The 23,608-nt window shown below is 34.1% G+C and overlaps 1 protein-coding gene across 2 annotated transcripts in view; it reads right to left on the reverse strand.

Annotated features, from left to right (window-relative positions):
• Positions 1–23,608, reverse strand: part of VPS13B (vacuolar protein sorting 13 homolog B (yeast)) — a 561,763-nt gene that overhangs the window by 148,213 nt on the left and 389,942 nt on the right. For both annotated transcript variants that reach the window (XM_004679695.2, XM_004679696.2), the window contains exons 35-36: positions 21,423–21,560; positions 3,539–3,934 (exon numbers count right to left, since the gene is read on the reverse strand). In XM_004679695.2, the coding sequence (XP_004679752.1) occupies positions 3,539–3,934; positions 21,423–21,560 (534 nt within the window). The remainder of the gene's footprint in view (positions 1–3,538; positions 3,935–21,422; positions 21,561–23,608) is intronic.

Below are 23,608 nucleotides of genomic sequence, written 5' to 3' on the forward strand. Positions count from 1 at the left end.
TTACACTAGCATCTGCAGAATAGAATTAAAAAAAAAAAATCAAGTCCCTTGAAACTCATAGTTTAACATCCAAAATAGTACAGAAGGCTAAAAAGAAGTCATAATTTTAAAGTGGAAAGTATTTAAACATTTCATTTGTTTCAAATGAACTATTTCAGTTAATAATCTGTTCATATTTAGTTGTTAAAACCAGTAAATAAAGCACTTAAAATTTAAATGTACTGACAATGTCTTGAGAACATTAACTTTCTGTTTTCATTCTTTTATTTTTCCCCTTTCTCATATACTTCCCATAAACTTATGACAGATGAGATGATAAAAAATATAACCTTTAGGCAAAAACATAATTTTTGTACCTTTCAGAAGTAAGGAAACATGCCTACAACACATTGCCAATTGTGTTTCTCCAAATATTACTAAGAACATAAGATTCCTCTAGCATTACAAATTTATTTCAGCTCCTAAATTAAAACTCATCTGGAAAGGACCATTTTACCCTGTTTATATAACATTGTCACATAAAGAGTGTTAAAAAAATATTTCGCTAAAAATAGCTTGCGTAAGTTAGGGATTAGAGTAGTTTCTGCTGCTATAATTGTTCCTTTGTAGTTTTTTCCATGATGTTTTTGCAGTGTTTTTGACTGTGTTTATTAAAGTCAGCACATCAAAAAGGATCAAAGAGAAAGTGAGTGAGAACCAAAGAAACCCCAAGTGTGTTGTCTCATTGGGGAGTTATGCAGATTCGCATAAACAAGTGCAAATTGTTGAGGTTTTAATGAAAATTTTCTACAATTATTTTATCTTAAGTCATTCTATACAATAACATCTGTACAGCAGATGGCTATACTGTACCAAAGCTATGCTCCTTTTTCTTTCTCTGTTTAATAGTATATCTGAGATGACTACTTTTGTCACTGTGCTCAATTTGGTTCAGCAAATAATTTGAAAAGTGCAGCTGTTGCAGATGGTCACAATAGTTATATAAACTGTAAAATCAAAGACACAGTTAAGTATTTCTGTATTAGAGTAAAACTATAAAATCTGACATTAACTCTGTTGAGCTTAAAGGTATACTACAAAAAGAAAAAACCTGAATGCAAAATAACATCACTTTAAAAATACAAAAAGAAATATGACTATTGGTAGGAAGCTATCAAAAATGTATCCCTATAGGAACTTGCATATATTTCGCCCCAGTTGCAAAGCATACATTTTTATGTCATTCAATAGAATTAATGTTCATTGAAGCTCTTAAAAAAAAGTTTTGCTTACTTAAAAAGCAATTTTGAAAATGTAACCACTCAATTAAAATCTTCTAGCAATCAGCCTTCAACTACACCTAGAATTTTATAACTACAATCTTACTCCAAATAATAAATTATATTTTTGCCAACTTTGTTATCTTCTGAAATTGCGTGCTATGACATTAAGCAGAGATACAAGGAAACCCGATGTGGTGTTCACTATGTGCTCATAATAAAATTGTTGCTACTAAATGTCAAACTTCAGTTTTGATTTGATTTGACACAAGCAACTATTTTAGAAATCTGATGGACGCAAGTCATTAGAATTGTATGATGTCTCAGTCAAAGCTATGGTTTCTTTCTTTGCATATAAATGGATTTAAGAGCGTAATTGTAAAAGAAGTAAAGAGGGATACAGAGAACATACATACTTTTTTAAAGTATGAGGGGAAAAACAAGTTGCAGTAACAAAATGAGACTATTACTGTGCAGAGTTCAATAAAAAGAACATAATTATATCCTAGAGATTTTTTTTAATCAAGAATAGACACCATTAAATATAGGAAAAATACAAGCAGCAAATGAATAAAATGAGAAATGAGGATGAGAGAAGGACAGGACCTAGAATTAGTATAGTACATTAAAATTCTTTCATTCTGCTTGAGTCCTAACTTTTCCTTGCTGTGATTAAGGTACAAGTGGAAAGGCGTGGGAACAGACCCAGTGGTGTCTGGGCTGCAATTTATTTGTGGGTACGCCAGACATCGTAACCTACAGTGTTTGATAGTCTTTCAAGTCCCATGGACTTTACATTTTTCATTTCTAACTTTTAAGACAATAAAAAATACAGTGCTTTTAGCTGGCATGGTCACAAATATTTCTGGTGAGAAAGAAATAAATCTTCTAATTTTTGGCCTAAAATCTATTCTTCTCAACTATAAAAATTTTTCTTTATCTTTTAAACTACTGTGCCTTTACAGACTATATAGCACTAAGTTACAGTCAGTCTGCAGCTGCCACTTAATTACTTTTTATTAAGCAACTAAGGTACACATAGTTTGGGATTTACTTTATCCTCTGCACTATTTCTGTAGCCCCAATTCTTTTTTGCAAATTAAAGTGGAAAAAATGTTTCCCTTTTGCTACTTTCAAAGTAAAATTTCTGGCTTTCTGCCTAAATTTCCACAGTAGCAGTTTCTGTGATTGAAAAACTGCCATTTCCCACCTGTGCCTTGACTTTTCTCTTCCCCTTCTCACATTCCTATTGCCTACCTTCTTTGATTCAGTGTGAAAAAGCACACAATTTAGTCATTATAAAAGAAGAGGAAAATATAGAAGTTGCTGCCCATTAATTTCTCACCTTTCCACCCATCAATGACATTTAGTTTGCAGGATCATGCCTCCCTTTGCTGGACTAGGCACAGAAGCACAGACTTTCCTTGCTAGGTGTAGGGGCCTGCTAATCCTCAATGGCACTGTCCTTGCAAATTAAACTTTAGCTTCTATTACACTTTTGCGTAGCATACATACCACCTGGGCAATTTTTTCTTTTTTAAAATAAATTGTTACCAGTGACTTAATATAGTACATAAGAATCACCTGTGGGGCTTGTTAGAACACAGGTTTCTGGGCTCCATGCCCAGAGATTCTGATTCAAGAGAAGGGGTAGGGTCAGAGAACTTACATTTCTAACAGGCTCCCATCAGTGACACTGATGCTGTTGGTTTTGAGACAACACTTTGACAACCACTACTGGATGGTTCACAAAATTTAATACACCATTGTTCCACAGCTATTACAATTAGGTAGAAGGACACTTAGGAAGCAACAGTGTTAGGCATTAAAATACTTAAGACTCAGGGCACCTGGTGGTGCAATGGGTAAGGACGCAGCACTGCAAGTTAGCCACAGTCACTTCAGTAAGAGTTCGATCCCCACCCCAGAGGTGACCCACATGGATCAGCAGACCTCTCCTGATTCGCCAGCTGCTCCCCTCAGTAGTGTACTTTGTCAATCTGCCTGTTCTGCTCCCCACTGTCTCTGGTGAAGCCTCTCACCACCCCTATACCTCTGGTTTGTATCCAAGCTCTGCATGCATAAATAAATCTTATAAAAAAATACTTAAGACTCAAATGATATGCTATTGGATTAAATTAAGGTCAATAAGCAGAAATGTCCCCATCTCTAATGTTTCTCAAAACTATAAACTCCACATGATATAAATCTTCAAAATTATGTATTTTCATTAGTTAAAAGTAATATGTTACCACTCTCTTACCTTTATGGTGACTTACCAGGTACTTTTTGTGCTGCTTTGACATTAAGACTTCCATTGAGAGTTGATAAAGATGCTAACAGGCATGGTTTACTAGGATGGGGAACAGTTTCCATTGAGATCACAATCTGAGCAGTATGGACAGAAATCTTCTGGAAACAGGAAACAGTTCTCCATATGTTTTCTCGAAAGGGTTTCTTTTGTGCTCCATCATCATGAATTTTAGTTTTAAACAACTTTCTATGGTAACATTTGGAAGCTGGAAGCTCATCCTTACTCAGCCTGGTGTCTGACAGGGCTGAAGTCTCTTTGCTGTGTACACTTTGTATCTTCTTTAAAAAATGGTTTATCTGCTCCAGCTTGTTGAAACTTAGGTTTGCTTTCAAAGGCTTTGATATGTCCAAGTTGATGTCTGCTGCAGAATTGAAAAAGTTAGGAACATTAGTGATGCTCTCCGATTAAATATAAGCTCTTACTTGCCTTGTAGGCTCTCATTTGAGCCTTACTTATTCCTAACACTGTGGACTCATTATTAGTACCAAGTGTATTTCTTCTATCCATGATCTAGCTATTCTTTCCATGTAGTCACCTGAAGGGACACTTTTCTTGCACTACTTACATCTTGACAATCTTGTCTCAATTCATGTGACTGACTGTTTCTGACCGAGTGAAGTCCATACATGAAATTCCAAACCTTCCCATCCTAGAGCAACACGAAGCAGTCTTTACAGTTTATTACTAGAAAGAACATTCTTTCTTTCAAGGAAAAAGGACTTCCACTAGTATGCAGCACAATAAGGTAAACACAGATATTGGTAAATATTTGAATGACTACCAGAAGTAACTTTCCCCATCATTTCCCTATCAAGTATATGAAAAAAACATTTGTTTCCTGGTAAAATCCAGGAGTCCTGCTTTCTCTACAATCTGCATTGTTAAAATTTCAAATACTCCACCCAAGGTAACACAGATAGACTTTTTAAACCTTATAGTCCATTTTACATGTACCATATGACAAACCTTGCCATTTAGTCATCTGTTATTAAAACCAACTTATTTCAAGTTTTGCCTAATTTCACTACCTGTTGTTCTTATTATCAATAAACAAAAGACTTTAAAAGTTGTGAAGACAGAGATATCCTACAGCTTTACTAAGTTCCTGGCACAGTGTGTTCACATGTATGATTCTCACAAGTGTGAAAATACATATATATCTCTGTGTCACTAAACCTAACAAGTATTCTTGTTATTGGAACCTGAAGGATATTATACATAATGCCAGAAAAAGCCAGGAAGAATAAAAATATTAAACAGGTAAATTTAACATTCTACATCTGGTCTCATCTTCTTAGCTTACTCTATGATCAACATTTTTGGGTTCTCTCCTAGCTTATGATACTTTTTTAGTGTGTTTTCACTGGAGTTTCTTTAACGCAGGCCCTGAGTTTAACTCAGTTTTAGCAAAACCCTGAGATTCTTACTTCTAGCCAGCTGTCCACTGGAAAGTGCCAGACATTTCAGTCTCTCTTTGTACCCTATACATTTGAAAATATATATTTATTTATTTATTTATACAGAACTGGGGTACAGCCAGAGGTGCAGAGGCAGTGAGAGACCTCGCCAGAGACAAAGTGGAGAGCAGAATAGGCAGATCAACACAGTACATTGCTGAGGGGAGCAGTGGGTGGGTCAGGAGAGGTCTGCCACACCATGTGGTCACGTCCGGGGCAGGCGGGAATCGAACTCATGTGGAAGTGACTTCAGCTTCTTAGTGCAGTGCTTTACCTCACTGCGCCAACAGGGAAGGCCCCCCCTGTACATTTTTAAAGAGGAAAAAATACCCTACTTTAAAGGAATAATTTTATAAACATCTTGTTGACATATAACTCACATACCATATAATCTATTTAAAGACTACAATTCATTGCTTGTTAGTATTTTATTTTTTTTTTTTTAAAGATTTATTTGTGCATATAGAACTGGGGTACAGGCCAGAGGCTCAGGGGCATTGAGAGGCTTCACCAGAGGTAGAGCGGGGAACAGAACAGGCAGATCAATGAAGTACACTGCTGAGGGGAGCAGCGGGCGGGTCAGGAGAGGTCTGCCACGCCATGTGGATCTTCTCCAGGGCAGGCGGGAATCGAACTCATGCGGAAGTGGCTTTAGCTTCTTAGTGCTGTGCTTTAACTCGCTGCGCCACCAGGGAGGGCTGCTTTTTAGTATTTTCACAAAATTTGTGTGATCATTACCACTATGTAATTCCAGAACATTAACATATACACAACACTCCACCGTATACCACTTAGCAGTCACTCTCCACTCATCACACATCTTGAATATTAGGTAACCACTAATCTCTTTCTCTACAGATTTTCCTATTCTGGACATTTCATAGATTATCTGGCCTTTGGTATCTGATTTCTTTGAGTAAGCATAATGTACTCAAGATTCATTTATGTTGAAATGTCATCTGTACTATTTTGTGACTTCATACAACCCCTTCATCACAAAATCCTCATGTGGATATACAACATTTTGTTTAACCATTATCAATTGATGGACATTTGAGTTTTTTTCTACTTTTTGGCTACTATGAACGTTAATGTACAAATTTCTATATAAAAATGTTTTCAGTTCTCTTAGGTATCTACCTAGGGGTGGGACTACTGGCTCATTTTTTGACTAGTCATCCTACTGGGTGTGATTTTGATTTCTATTGCCCTAGTAGAGAATTGTTTCTTCATGTCTTATTGCCATTTGCATATATTCTTGAAGAAATGTTTATTAACGCCATTTCCTCATTTTAAAATTGGTTTACCATTTTGTTTGCTATTGAACTATGACTTCTTTATGCATTCTGCACACAAGTTCTTATAAGGTTTTGCAAATATTTACTTTCATTTTGGACTTCTCATTTTTTTTGATAGTGTCAATTATAGTATAAAAATTATTTTATGAAGCTCAATACATCTATTATTTTGTTTGTGCTTTTGGAATAGTATAAGAAATTATTGCTTAACCTAACATCACAAACATTTACCCTTAAGTTTTCTTTTGTAAGTTTTATAGTTTCAGTTCTCATACTGATATCTATGATCCTTCTTGAATTAATTTTTGAATATTGTGTGAGGTATGAGGTCCAACTTCATTCTCTGGCATGGGGTTATTCTGTTATTCTGACATCATTTGTTGAAAAACATTGGTTTTGACTTGTTGAAATTGGGGTACTGAAAGAAGTTGGTGGACAAAATACTTTTGGGAAATTGGATGGTTCAAATTACCCATACACTTATCTTTTCTGCCTACACAACCTTTTATGTAAGCTCCTAAATTTGTAGCTTCACAGAAATTAATACCATATTTTACCACAATTAAAAAAAAGAGAGACAACAATTTTAACAGATAATTGTAACAAAAGAAAAACAAAGTTGAAACAGAAAGAAGACTCAGATATTGGGGCTGATGTTGAATCTGCTTTTGTCTGGATTCCTAATATTCAGCCTTACGATGAAGGGTAAAAGTAAACAGCCTACAACTACAAAATACAATTTAGTGACCTTGTAGGAAGTTGTCAAGTACTTATCAATACCAATTGCAAACCCTAAGGGATCCATTTTCCTGACTGTACTGGCAAAGCATCATACCTTGATGTGGATCCTCATATCTCAGATATCACTGTGGTCCCAGGGATACAGAAAAAAATGTGGTTATACCTCTTGTCTAACTCATTCTTTGAGACTTAGTTATTGAATCACTTCCTCTAGAAGTCTTTCCTGTCCCCTGGTGGTTAGGTGATTCAATATTAGAAAACTAATGTAAAGATGTTAACAGTACAAAAATAATCCTCTCAATTGATGTAGAAAACTTAAAAAATTCCATATCCACTTGTGAACAGACTTCTTAGCAAATAATCAATAAAGGAGAACTTTTTTAAACTGAAAAAAGTTCATAGTACTATACATATGGCTATAGATAACCATCATACTTAATCAATAAAGAATGATGATACAACAAAATTATATTGTTATTTTCATTACACTATCTTTAGACTTTCATATTTTTGAACTTGCCAGACACTCTTTTCGTATATAATTAGTGCCTTATTGTAAATATTTTCAGTATTGTAATGACAGAAAGATTACATTTGTAAATGAGAGAAACTATACAACCTGAAAATTTGGAACTTTTAAACAAAATAAAAATAAAGCAATGTATTTTTCTGGTCCACTTGTATTTTTAAAAATTCAGAAGTGAGACTGGCACATATTAAAAAAACAAGCAACAATAAATGTTGGCAAGGGTCACTACAGAAAGCTGTGTGGAGATTTCTCAAACCTAAAAAATGGAGCTTCCATATGATCCAGCAATTCCACTGCTAGGGAGCCACCCAAAGGACACAAAAACAATAATTCAAAAAGACACCTGCACCCTATGTTTATTGCTGCTCTACTTACAACAGGGATGATGTGGAATCAACCCAAATGCCCCAAAATAGATGACTGGATCAAGAAGATGTAGTATATATACACAATGGAATATTATTCAGCAATCAAAAAAGGTAAACTCATACCATTTGCAACATGGATGGAACTGGAAAATATCATGCTTAATGAAATAAGCCAGAAAGAAAAAGAATAATACTGATAGTTTCACTCATACCAGGAGTGTAAGGGATCGGGGAATGATGTAATAAAGTGAAAAAGAACATCAGCTAATAACTATAAACCAGAGACATTCTAAGGGGAGGAGAAGGGAACAAGGTCAAAACTGAAGTGGGCAGAGCACAGGGGACTATGATGATGGTACATTGGTGAAGTGGTGGTGGGAAGTCTACAGGGACTACAATTGAGATGCAAAAATGTACAAAATGAAGAATAACATAAAAAATGTATTTATAAAATAAAAAAATTGAGAAAAGTACTACCTCATTATTAAGATGAAAACATTAAAGGCATGGACTAAAAACATACTCAACAGATACACAAATCTAGAATAAATTTTTACAAGAACTGGGAATATAACTGGACAAAGGACTAGGATTATTTTTACATTATAAAAAATATGGATGTTATTCTAATCAGATTCTTGTGTTAAGGAGTTTAGACTTTTTCTGCACTCCTCATTGAACTTTAATAAATGGTTATTTTCAAAGCTTACATTTTAGGAATAAGCAGTAACAGAGAATCTCCCAGTTGAGTGATCTATTTCTCTGCCAGATCTAATTTCTCACTGTCCCCAGACCACATTTCATATTTCAAGATACCAAGTAAACTGTATCTGTCAATTATTAAATTCTAATTGCCATTTAAAACTTTCTGAACAGCTACCAGGGAAACAGAATGATGGAATCATGATTGAGTTAAAAGGAGATTAGATAAATACAAATAAATTACCATTACTTTATGCTCCCATCACCCTAGGAGATGACTTACTAGTGAAAGAAAAAGAATCATATTGTAATAATGAAATCAGAGAGGGAATTTAAGTCCCAGAGGTGATTCCCCTAAGTTTATGTTAATGTACACCTTGTGGGGGACCAAACATCAACTGGAAAAGTTTCCTGAAAACTGTTCCAGCTATTTTCTCATTTAAAATGTTCCAACTTTACTTGACCCATTAGTCATCATATTACTTACGTTTATGATGTATTTTGAAATCTATTACAAAAACCCAATGGATTCAATATGGCTTGTTATATCCAAATCATAACATTTATGAAAGAAAACTTCTTTGTTAAGTGTTTCTTCCTTTGGAATTTTATTTGCAAAAGACAAACATTTTTTTAGACAAGGAAGGCTTACTATGAAAACAGTCAGTGCATACATGGGTGGTGGTTATGTATAGTCATAGGAATGATGGTGTTTTCTACCACGCCTTAGAGAGGTAAATGCAAAAAACAGAAAATGTAAGCAAGATTGACTTTATGCATTAAAATAACTCCAATAAAAAGTGATTTTTTATTAGAATACAGAACTTTATTTTCTTCATCAATTCAAACTCATATTTTTGTATAATGTCTAAGAAAAGGTAATTTATGACAATAACGGACAGGGAAACTGAGTATTCACAGGTGTGAGAGTTAGAAAAACCTGGAAAGGAGCCCATGGCAGAGACCATTGATGAAGCAAAGTAAAAAGAACTTGTTGGACGTGGACCTGAGTGCCTCAATTATATGTCATCATTTAAAATAGAAGGTGGTGTGGGGTGGGGTTGGGAGTGTCACCAAGTGACACTGGGCATAAGTTGTCTCAAGTGAGTTGAGGAAGGGCACAGACATGAGCTGAAACACTTTTGTGACTGGGTCAGCCAGCAGCACTTCATAGTGCTTTTCCATGGGATTTGGGAACTAACACAATTGCTCATGCACATATTCTTATGATGATGTGTTAACTTTTTGGACAGTTCTATCCCCCTAATTATAACAAAAAACTTATGTCTGAAGTTATTGTTCTGATTTTCCAAAATGAACTCAATAAAGTGAACTCACCTAAATGCACTTCTCTTCCTCTAAATAGTTACTACAGAAATAGAAGGGTAAATAACATCTATGTCCTTACTACTCCCAATCCCATCCCATGCCACCTTCTATTTTCAATGATGACATATAATGATATTTGAAGACAGCAGATCTGACTTTTGGGAACAACCAAATGTTGTGCTGAGATAAGGGAGCAAGGATTCCAGACTGAGGGAAGGCCAAAAGCATTAGAGGAGCCAATTTACAGAAGTTTTTGCTGCCAATAATGAATTCAGAATAATATCAAACAACAAAAATAACTGATTAGTCATGATTGAAATACTCTAGAAACAAATTTATTGTCCTCCCTCAACTAAGTATAATTGACAAAACTCTAGAACACAAAGTGTACATGTATCTGTGAAAAAATTTCATCCTATTTAGAAAATCAACTTGCTTTTGATAATGGACTAAGGGAAAGAATTTAGCATTTATCTTGCTTTTCTTAGAGGAATGATACTATTAAGTAGCCAAATAATAGGTGAGGGAATTCTAGTTAATATATGAAAAAGAAATGCTAAAATTAAAATACTACTCTTTGCACCCTGCAATGAGATTAAGCATTTAGCATGAATTACAACTATGACATCACAAAAAAGGGACCTTCAGACATAGACCATAGACCAACACAAATCTTTCAGAAAACAGTCTTGCTCAACATACAAAACTGAATGAGATAAAGTCAACTAACAATTTCTATTTAGGAACTAGACAGGCAGGGGCACAAGCAAAATATAAAGTAGTAAACTACAGGTTTATATGTGATTTCTTCATATAAACTCCAAGGGATAAAAACGAATCTGTTGATTAAAAGAAACTTGAAAGATACATCAACCAATAGTGATGCCTTAACCTTATTTGTATCCTCAATCAACAAACTTAAAAAATATATACAGGGGCACATATACCCACATTTCCCAGACATGATACTTATGAAATAATTTGGAAATTTAAATACTACCCACTATTTGATCATATTGGAGAATTAATAGCTTTAGGTTTGTAGATACTAATAATACTGTGTTTTAAAAAGTTCTTATCTTTTAGAGATGCATATTGAAATGTTGGAGATAATACGATACCTGGGATTTACTTCAAAATGATCAAAGTAGTTATGAGTATGTAAGAAATAATAGTGGTTATGAGTTGACAATTGTTTAAGAAGAAGGTTTAGTATACCACTTTTATCTGTGTTTGAAATTTTCCAAAATACGTTTTAAACAACCATGGGGATGTCTAGACATAAGAACAGAAACCATAAAATACCTAGAAGCAAAGATAGGTCAAACACTACACGACATACACTTCAGGGACATCTTTAAAGACAGAGCACCCAACACCACAATAGTGAAGGCAAAGATTAATAGATGGAACTACATCAAGTTAAAGAGCTTCTGTACAGCAAAAGAGACATTACTAAAAACAAACAGACAGCCCACTAATTGGGAAAACATTTTCTCACACAAAAGTAGTGATAAAGGACTGATCACAAAAATATACGGAGAACTGATGAAACTCAACAAAAATAAACAACCCCATCAAAAAATGGGCAGAAAAGCTAAAAAGACACTTCTCCAAAGAGGAAATGCAGATGGCCAACAAGCATATGAAAAAATGTTCAACATCACTCGTAATAAGGGAGATGCAAATTAAAACCACAATGAGATACCACCTCACCCCAGTGAGAATGGCACATCTTCAAACAACTAGCAACAACAAATGTTGGGAAGGATGTGGAGAAAAAGGAACTCTCCTGCACTGCTGGTGGGAATGCAAACTAGTACAACCACTATGGAAAACTGTTTGGAGGTTCCTCAAACTGCTAAACATGGAGCTTCCCTACGACCCAGCAATCCCACTCCTAGGTATCTACCCAAAAGACACAAAAACACTGATTGAAAAAGATACCTGTACCCCCATGTTTATTGCTGCTTTATTTACAATTGGAAAAACATGGAAGCAGCCCAAATGCCCAAAAGTAGATGACTGGATAAAAAAGATGTGGTACATGTATACAATGGAATATTACTCAGCAACCAAAAAAAGAGAAACACATGTCTTTTGCAGCAACTTGGATGGAACTGGAAAAGATCATGCTTAATGAGATAAGCCAGAAAGAGAAAGAAAAATACCGGATGGTTTCACTCATAGCAGGAGTATAATGGACCAGGCGAGAAAATAACAAAAACAATGAACAACCATATACCAGAGACATTCTGTGGGGGCGGAGTGGGGAATGGGATCAAAAAGGGGGGTTGGGGGAAGGGAAATGCAGGGGATTATGGTGATGGCACACGGGTGACTTGGTGATGGGAAACCCACGGGGATTACAATTGAGATGGAAAAAAAAATGTCTACAAAATTATGTAAACATAAACTTTTGTAAAAAAAAAAAAGCGTGGGGATGTGAATGAGTATGGCATCTGAACAAGCAATACTAGAAGATGATTTTGAACCATTTGCCCCCAAAACTTCAGATACCTCTCATCTCTCTTTAATAGCCTATCTTATTTCTAGCATCATGAAGACAGTTGAAGTCATTAAATTTCCCTTAATTTCTTGCCACGAAACTAAAAAGCTACGTGTACCTGACACTTTTCTTTTAATTTTTTTTTTCATGTAAAATAGAGAATCTTTGGCACTTCTCTAATACTAATTCTTCAAAGGGATTCTTCTTCCCCTTTTCTAAGGAAACCACTTTCCTTTCCTTTTTTTTTAAAGTTTATCCAGCCCCTATCTTAACTGGTTTCCTCTGGCTGACATTTAAACATGAGAAAACCCAAGTCTCTTTCATTATAAAAATGAAACCCAAAACCATGATACTAAATGGCACTTCATATGCTACTCATAGTCTCCCTCGCAGTTAAATTTAGTGGAAGTTATGTGTACACTCTGCTTCTATTTCTTATCCTCCTGTGTACTCATCAACGCACTACAGACTAGTCAATGGGGGAAAACACTTGTAGCAAATGCTAGATATTTTCCATTTTGTACCTTTCTGTTTTCTCAAAGCACTATTCAACACAGCTGATAATTTCTCTTTTTTAACGTCCCTTTCCTTTGGTTTCTTTGATATTATACTCCTTAAATTTTCCGCTTTGTCTCCAATTCTTTTCTGGCTCCTCCTTCCTTTCCCTATTTTTCATAAAAAACTGGATTTTTTCAAGATAAATATCAGTTCTTAGTTTCTTTTTCTATTTTCTTTCTAATTTTTCTGAATAGTCTCATCCATGGTCATGGCTTTAAATAATACCCATATCCCAAATATCCCAAAACTTTCATTCCTATATTCATAATCTCAGTCTCTTGTCAGCTCAAGAAATATATGTATTATTGTCATAAATTCAACATATCCCAGGCAAAGCTTATGAGCTCTCCCTATTCTCACAAATAATAACAATGTGGGTTCTAGTCAAGTATTTTGTATCCCAGTAAGGAATACCACTTGTTTTAGTTAGCTCAGGTAGCCGTAACAACATACCATGGCCTGGTGACTTAAAAATAGAAATTCATTTTCTGTTCTAGAATTGCAATTTTGTAATGAGGGAGCCAGTAAGGCTGGTGAAGGCTCTCTTACTGGCTTTGGGACAGCTCCTTTCACATTGTCTTCTGGGAGACAGACAACAAGCTCTCTAATAATCTCTTCTTGTAAATGAAATAATTCTATTGTGAAAGCCCACCCCGGCCCCATGACTCATTTAAACCTAATTATCTCCTAAAGAATCCATTTTCAAATACCATGAGTGGGGATCAGGACTTTAACATTTGGATTTTGGAATTTAGTCAGCTGAGGGAACACAGTTTGGTCCATAGTATTACCATCAAGTTAGACCAGCAAGAAACTCGGTATTCATACAAGTATTTAAATCTTCCTTTTCCTTCATCTACTTTATTCCATACCATAGTTTCTGCATTTTGCCTTCCCAATACCTACCAAGTCTTTCATTTCTCTCATTTCTAACCAGTCCCTGATCTAGTTATCATTCTTTCTCACTAGTACTATTCCAGTATTCTAACTGGCTCCTTGTATCTATTCTAGTCTGTCTATTTATTTTCTATCCTGCAACTAGAGCCATTTTTTTCAAAATGTAAATATAACCACACCCACCTTCTTCCCTCGACCACCACATACATGTGTTGCTTAAAGTTCTTCAATGGTGCCTGCCCTTCTTTTAAGATAAAAATCTTTATATAAATGAATAATATAATAGTTTATTTTTACATCATTTTGTATATTTTTCCATCTCAGTTGTAATCCCCTTGGGCTTCCTATTACCAAATAAAAATCTTAATATTTTTTATTATGGTCTGAAGGGTTGGGCCTCTGCCTCAACTCACATCACTGTTTCTCATCCTTCTCTTCCCATTTCCATCAGTGAGGCATGAGTCCCCTCCCCAAAACTACATTAAGTCTTTGCAAACATTCTTTCAGAAGCCTAGACTCTCTTCTCTATCCTTGGTTAACTCCCACAGAACTCAGCTCAAGTCTCATTTACTCAGAGAAGCTTACCTAAGTCTCTCTTCTTATGAATTCATAGAACTTTATAATATATACTAGCTATAACTTCATGTAACATTATATGACTATTTGGTATTAAAATTATCTTTTTTTTACTAGGCTGTTTACATTTCATAAGAGAAAAGATGATTTTTGCTATATATCCCAATGCTTAGAATAATACTTGGAATTGATAATTGCTCATAAATATTTGCTACAAAAATAAAAGAAGAATTCCATTGGGGATTATAGCCATCATTTTAGAACTTGAAGGTTCTTAAAACAACTCTCTTATGTTATAGGAGTAAATACTCAGCTCAAAGAAAATGATCTCACATAGGATCACTTACTTAAGGATAGATAAAAGGGATTGTCCAGGTGATACCAGATTGTAGACTCAAGGTTGAGGAAAATTTTGACTTGAGGAACTGAGGGAAGCAGGTATTCAAATTTCACATGAGTTTGGCAGGAGAAGCTAATATAACAGAAACACAGAGCACAGGATTATAAAATAATAAGAAAATCTGAGAGGAGGAGGGCTGTCATATGGCACCCTGAGGAAGAAGTCAGGGCATAAACCTATACTAGTGAAATAGTAGATACAATAGAGCCCCATTTCAAAGTAAAAGTTTAAAGGATTTGGAATAAAAAGAAGAATGAATCAAAGGTGATAGTAAAATTGTGAGTGGACATGACTGAAATGTTGCTATCACCGGCACATGTAAGACAAAGGGCAGGATAGAACAAGGAAAAGGGAGAAAAATGACAGCATTTAATATATATATATATATATGCTGAATTTTAAATACCTCCACCTTATTTAGGAAGATACAAATTATGAGCATAAAAAAGAGCACTGCAGTATTAACTATACAGGGATAGGAACAGAAGGGTCAGGACTGATGTCCTTGTGACAGCAAGGTGCTATAGAGCTAGGGGAAGAAGAGATGTATGCAAACATAAATTAGAAAGTTAGAAGTCAGATAATGTTCTTTTCTCTTCTACTTTAGTCTACTCCTTGTTAGGAGAAAATTATCCCCTAAATGCCATCTGTAGAGGAATTCTGAACAGTAGAGGAAAGAATTCTTTAAAACAATTAGACCGCAAGACGAAATAAAGACTAAACAATTGCGACACCACTAACTTCCCAGCATAAGGTCTTGTGATGGCATCCTACCACCTCACTACTCACAACCAGGTTCTGTGACTCTGTGGGTACTATTAGTTACACTTGTTAAGTATCCTGAGGACACCACTGTCAAGTCAAACTTTCAAAGAAGATTTAAAGGCCCTTTATTCTACAGTGCTAACAGATTTTACAGTGGAAAATTTGGTATTAAAATTAAGTTATTATCTAAATATGCTTCTTAAAATATCAGTTAATTAAAAACCATCTACTTTTCTCATTTCTTCCTAAAACACATGTTTGAAAAAGAATGAAATAATGAAAGATTTTCCTGCATTTGAAAATTCTTGGTTCATACCCTATTTGACTTTCTGACATCACACTATTTCATTTTGATAAAATTGTGGGGAAAATAAACTACAATAATGTAGGGCTTCCATCACAAAATGGAACTTATAAAAATGCAGAAAAGTAAAGATTTTACTTTTACAAAAATGTAAAAGTAAAGATTTTCAGTTTTATGAACTAGCTTCCAACTCTTAAATGTAGAAGATAGCCTGCTAGTAAAATTGAATTAATAGAGACAAGACGCCAGTGCCTGTCATCTAGACATGGGTTCTATTTCTAGAAAGAAAAAAAAAAACAAAGGGTTTAACTATCAAGGCAACACTAATAAAATAATTAAAATTAAATACAAAAATGCTTTCTTCTGTTTTGAATCCTTTTTGTATTAAACAATCATACTCCTTTTTTTCATTCCCCACTCTAGAAAATGTCAGGGAGTATTTGGTTCATCTTTTTCAGGTATTTCAGCTTCCCTGCATCAGTCACTTTTAAGATATGTCTGATTTAATCTCTGCTCAGTAAAGAAATAAGTAACAACAGAACATAAGAGTGGAGTTCACCAGGTAAAGTAAGAACATTTTAAAAATATACATATTTGAGGATCAATAATCTAAGATTTCTACTTTATATAGCTAAACTTATATGAATGATGTGACAGAATGGATTTCTATTCCCCCTCAAAAAGGAACTCATGACTACATGATGTGATGTAAGGGCTAATTATCATGACAATGGCCATCATATTACAAAAGATAAATAAATCAACATGTTATAGACCTTAAACCTTCACAATGGTTTATGTCAAAATATTTCAATAAAAAAAAAATCTATGAATACCTTAGCAGTAAGCATTAATTTGCGCCTCTGAAGCAGCAAGGGCAAACCTATTGACAGGTACTCTCACAATCAAAATGACATCAAATTAAAAGTTTGGTCTCTTGTCAACTGTACATTTAAAAATTCTTAGGTTCATATTAGTAAAGTTTAACTTTTATGAACATGTAAAGGAGAAATTAAAATTACTGCAGTCTATATAACAGTAAATTTATCCAGAAGAAAGTATTCAAAATAGGATTAAAATCAATTAAAAGTCAAGTAAAAATTTAAAGTGAAAGTAAACCCAGTGGTGAAACCAGTACACAGCTATTTTGAAAATTAAATTGGTAAACAAATGAATAGGTAAACAATACTAAAGTAGTGATACCATTAAAAGACCAGAGTAACCAGGTATACTAAAATTAAAGAAATGTAAATTGTAGTCAAAACTGTTTTGAATAAAATCTTGTTACTTATTTGATGACTGTGGTATGCTAATTAACTTACAACAAAACATAAATGATTTGGGAATGTTCTTTCAATTTGGCATTTTTTCCTTTGTTGTCATTTAAATGTCATTTCATGCCTACAGTGACAGTGTTCAAAAATATGTCTGCAAAAGAACAATGAAAAAAATAGCAGGGAGCTCAAATGTTTTTGCAAATGACCCTGAGTTAATTAGAAAAATCTGCACCCTTCCCAGTTCTTCTTCTCACGTGTCAGCTCTCATTAAATTAAAAAAAAAAAAAAATCATTTCAAAGTTAAGAAATCCTATGGTTAACGCAACTTTTAAACTGATCAAGTGGGCACATTCCTACATTTCTGTATGATGTCATACCCGGCAGCTCACAGCTGAATTTAGATTTGCAAGAAGTATGAATGATTTTTCAATATAAGGAATATCTGATCTAAAGCTAATTTTTTCTCTATAGGCTGACTGTGCTGGGAACAGGTGGCCCTGCTTTCAATTATGGAGGGCTAGCATGCCAGTGTGAGGCCTGGATTAGTTCACCTTCTCACGGGGAATTTTCCTCGGTTGGGAATGGATTTATTATGGCTTCACACATGGAATAGAGCTCATGTCAGCTGAGGGCAGTGACACATCATATGATTCAAATTAACCTGCTGTGGACTGTTCCGCAGGGCTTAGATTGTGTATTAAAATGACGACATTTTAAAAACAGCTTGAAAGAAATCAGGATTGCTGAACTGCAATGGTTCCAATTTGTTCCAACTAATCTATCACCTGCTGGAGATATTATTCTAGTGGGTTTCTGGTAGCTGCTGTTTTCCAGGTTTCTCCAAGCCACTGACCTTGCTAATGGGTACAATTGCTGCCTCTGATGGAAGGAAGTGGGGGTTGACAGAGCTCTGAAGAGTTTTGTGATATGGAAGTTGGAACCTATCATTTGCTCTAATGTATTATTAAGTGAACAAAGGAAAAGGGAATACTGAATAATTTTTCCCAAAACAAATGCTAAAAACAACATGTGTATTACCTAGCTCAGATAAAATAAGACCTGAAAAATCATCCAAAAGACTTTTAAAAGCTGTTAAACTTGCACTTTTATGAAACGAATGTAAAGCAAGGTCATTGTAGTCAGTATTTTCTCAAACGCTTAAGGTTGTAATTTTTATTGCTACTGTAACCTTAATTCAAGGGCAAGAATAAATGAAAATATACTACCCTGTGAATGTAGCCTAAAACTTTTTTTTTTGGAGGTAATACAATGTACATACAGACTAAGAAATTAATAGTGATGAAATATTCTCAATGTTAACGCTGCCTAAAAATTGGAAGCATTACTTGCAATAATTTTTAAAAAGTGCTTTATTTTTCAAGGGAAAGAAATGGTGTTGGGGAATATAATAAAACTGAAGTTTGTTCTCTTAATCTTAGCATAAGTAGTATATTCTTTTTAGTATATTATTATCTAAAATCTGGAAAAGATGATTTCTGGCATTGCCAAAAATCTTGATACATTCCCTATGGCAAGAAATGCTTTAATGTGCCCGTTATTGCCAGTGATCTCTAAATCAATATAGAGTGGCAATCGAGCTATGCATTGAGAGACTAATAATTTTGTGGCAAAATGTCTACTTATGTACTTTAAATGACAAATTGTTAACAGTAAGGCAAGTTTCTTTTAAGATGGTATATTATGGAGCAGTTCAAGGCTCCTCAGTTAGTGATTTAGTGGACTCCCACACAAATGATATGTAATTTATCTTCCCTCAAATACATTTAAGAAGAACACTCTTGGTTAAAATGTTTTAGATTTTGTACAGCTTAAATCATTCATTGGATATTGTCTTCTTGGTGTCTTCTCCCTCTTATTATTTGCAGTTTGGCATTCAACAACTGTACCTGATGCTACTAAGGACATATTTGAGTCATGTAAAACTCGGGTCCAAAAGTACAGTCCCCAGAAGACTGTGTCCACTTTACCTGAAAGCTTGCTAGAAACATGAAATTTCATCCTTACCTTCTACAATTATGAAATATAACTTTTAACAAGCAACTAGATGCTTCTAATGCAGACTCAAGTTTCAGAAACACTCCTGTCAAATAAAATAACTATTTTAATTTACTTACTTCCACGTTTGAATTTCTAAGCAGGTAATCACTACTATTGAGTGACCATAAAATTAGAGATGATCTATTTCTAATTTTAAAAAGTAAAAGAAACACAAACATGCAGCTATTTTCAAAATCATATTTCTGGTATTGTCAAATAAAATACTAGAACTATATAAGTTTTCATTCACTAATTGACATTTCTCTTAAAATTTGATATATTTGGTTGTCATGAAAACATGATGCATAATTTGCCAATGATTTGCAGATCTCACTCCTTTTATAAATAAATCAAACAAAAGTAAGCTAGAACTTCCCAAGCAAATTGAGAGACTCTGCATAAAAAACAAAAGAAATCTGAAGCTAAAAATAAAAAATAACAGATAAACCCATTTCCTTATCACTCTTTCATAGAACCATATGTTCTTATGCTCACATTTTTTTTCTTCCACATGTGGAAGTCAAACTCTCAAGTCAAGTATCTTGCAACCAATGTAGTAAAAAATGCTATATCAAAGTTTAAATAACACATTTTCTTCCCCCTTCTTAGGGATACCTAACATGTTTTTTCCCTACATTTGATGTCTATTTACTGTCTTAGATTCAATTAAATATGGTACTTCGCACTCACAAAGTACTAGCACTCACATTGCTGTCAATGTATACATTATCTCACCCCAAGAACTTCTAGCTTCAATAACTTCCACAGCCTTTATCATCGGCCTCTTACTTTCCTTTGAGTCTTTATAATCATGTCTAGATACTTATGATGAGAAATAGCTCTTTACATTTCTATACCTTTTAATTTCCTCTTCTGAAGACATATGTCTGAGTGAAAGGGTCATTATAGGTAGTTTTAGACTTTGTTTACTCCAGATAATAAGTTGCCATTTCCAGCTATAGTCACGAGTCATAAGAACAGTGACATGCCATAGCACACAAACTCAACCAGATTCACAGAGGGATAATATTCACTCATCACAATGTATGCCTTGCAGAGTATAACTGGAGGTCTTCTAATAGTCTAACAGCAATGCTCTAATTCTTTTTTTTTAAATGTCTTAATTCTTAATGAAGAAATGAGTGTTCTTTTGAAGACATGAGTTGTAAAGCACTGTAAGTATGAATAAAAGGAAAAGTAAAATAGAGTATTTCTGTTATATAAATAGCTAAGATCTCACTGAAGTAATGGTAGAGGAGAATCATGAGATGATACAAGAAAAAGTAGAGTGGGAAAAAGAAAAAGAAGAGGAGGACAAAAGGAAAAGAGGAAACATTTTTAGCCAGTTAAAATGAATGTAGTATAGAAGGTAAGATGTAGGTCTTTGGAATCAAGAGACCTGGGTTTGAATGGTTGTTCTGCCACCTTGAGCTTGGGCAATTTACTTTACTTTTCTTAGTTTCCTTATTCATAAAATAGGGATAATTTTAGTGTCTACTTCTTGGGTCTATATGAGTACATTAGGCAGATCTATGACCTATGTACACTATCTTATGTATGTATTTCTTTTATCTCATTCATCCATCCATTCATCCATCCACCCATCCATCTCCCACCCATTAGTAATTTTATTCTTGCCATTTAGTGTTAAGGAAACTGAGGCATAGGAGGTCAAATGCCTAAGATCACACAGTTAATTAATAGATAACATAGAAATAAAATCTTGGTCTTTGGTCCCTAGCCATTTATTCTTTAATAGAATAAATTTTGTAGACTACAGGTAGTTTTTAACACACATCAACATTTGTTTTTGATGTCTAGAATGGACACTCTAAAGAGAGCATACTTTTGGAAACAAATCGATATGCCTTTAGGCAAGAATGTCAATATTACAAACACACACTAGATAAAGGTTAATGCACTCACATGAAAAAATATACACCCATTGTTGGCCCAGTTCCCATAGCAACCTTATCAATTCCCCTTATCAATTCAAGCCTCTCAAATCTTCCTGTTGGGCAAGAAGTGGGGTTAGTTTTCATCCATATTAAATGACACATCTACAATTGTGACTTTCTTACCTGGTCCATTAAGAAAGTCTTTTATTTGTAGTGTTACAAGGGAAGGTGGGATACCACTTTTGCTGTCTATTTCTCCAGGCACTGTCTGTAGCCAAACTGTACAGTAATCAAGGGCTTCAGGCAAAGTCTTCCCAGGATCTGAAGTGACAAAACAGAAATTAAAATGACTGATTACATCATAAACACTTGATTTTGTTGCACTAATCAACAAGAGGAAAAATGCTTAAATAACTATGCGAACTTCATCAATGCATTTGCTTGTAGGCATAGTTGTTTATAGACAAGTCTATACATATATATTTGTATCATGAAAGAGGACCATGGACGCCTTGGTGGTGGTAGTGGTACAAGAACATGCATTTGAGGAGGCATGGTCCTGTGCCTCTGAAGCACATACAGTTCTTTTAAGCCAATGTTCCCTAATTTTTTTTTTTTTAACTGTAGCCTAAAACAAAACAGGAAAGAGAACCATAAAAAAAAAAAAAAAAAAAAAAAGACATTTCAAGTCTTAAGTCTTATCATCTTTGAATAAACAAAGTTTCTGTACTCTGAGTGCCCGTTAACTGTTGAATTTATTGGATTTTTTCTTCCCCCAACGGGTTGTTGGAAATAAATTAAGAAAAAAAAAAGGGCAACCCTTCCAGCTTAAAAAAGACATATACTTGTTCAAAGATCAGTGGATTAGCACTACTTAGAGGTTATTTGATCTGTTTCAGTGTTTTACTGACATTACAATCACTTTTTACTGCTAGGCTTTTGAAGTTAACTTCAGTAGCTTTCCCATAACCTTCTTTAATGATAAAAATTGGTCAATCTTTTAACAGTTCCAATAATGATTAAAACAACTTTGACCTTTTCCATTAAGTACTATATTTTTTTCTACTTTCTGGTTAATGTTGCATATTTAAAAAAAAATATTTAGCTATTGGTGTGATGGCAAACTGAATTAGCTTTTTAATACTTAGAAAACAGCTTTTATCAAAATAGCATTCAAATATAAATGAATGCAGTATGTTGGCATATACATTATAGTACAGTAAAAAAACTTACCAATATTCAGTTTTCTTTAGTTTCAAGATTGTTTTATTCTCTATATTTTAAAGGCTTCTGAATGTCAATTTTATAGGGATGTTCTTGCCATAGACTCCATTATACCATTTTCAGTTGATTTGAAATGTGTTATTAAAGCATTATTTACTTTGGTTTTTATTGATTGGATTGCTTTCAAGAATAGCATTTACATACAGTGTATTATATTCAACATATGGTTATACAGTATTACTGTCATATGTGAATGGGGCATATAAATTCTGTCTTGGAATTTGTATTTCTTGACCTTATCATGTGATTCTTATGAAATTTGGCACATGAACCTTTATGTGATTTCAAAGAAAATACTGAAAGCAATTGATCGTGACGTTAGATCTATGTGGTAAAGATCAAACAAAAGCTAGTACATTCTTCTTTTTTCTTTATATGATCAGTGAATTTAAAGCAGTGAAAATATGTATAGTAGATCCATTACATAGTAACACTAAACTACTCAAGTATAGTGGTCAAGTCTGGTAAAAGGATGGCAAAACTTTGTTTTTGGTAGGATATGCAATTAGCTTTTAGGAGCTACCTAACTTGTCAGGTTCCAGACATCTCTTTCTAGGGTTTCACCTATACAGTCATCAAGAAGCAGTTATCATCAAGTTAAGTGGTAGCTGCCCAGGCTTTTCGGAGGAGACATAATTCTTTATTTTTAAGGGAATACAATCTAGGGGGAACAGTGACCTCAGAGATGTAGGTAACATAAATAACTGAATAATAAACACAGATAAATTAAACTGATGCAGAAATAGTAATATGATGTACTAAAAATTGTAAGTAAAACTAAACATAAATAAATCAAATTATAGGAATTGTAGATTCAAACTTGCATGACAGAAAAGAAATATTTATATATCATTTGCATAACTGATAATCTAGATACCAAAAGGAAAATGAGTAGAAGATAGAATAAGCAATTATTAAGTGAAGACAATTAATAAATACAAGCAAATGGCATATAAGCATTTAAAAATATTAGCAGGAAAAGACACTATAAATCCCAGGGCAGACAAATAATGTAAATGAATTTTTCCTCATTAAACACAAGTGGGGAAAATATACTAAATCTTAGCAATAATCAAAGAAATAAT

The sequence above is a fragment of the Condylura cristata genome, unplaced genomic scaffold (genome assembly GCF_000260355.1).
Source record: "Condylura cristata isolate star-nosed mole 26May11 unplaced genomic scaffold, ConCri1.0 scaffold00009, whole genome shotgun sequence".
Lineage (NCBI taxonomy): Eukaryota > Metazoa > Chordata > Mammalia > Eulipotyphla > Talpidae > Condylura > Condylura cristata.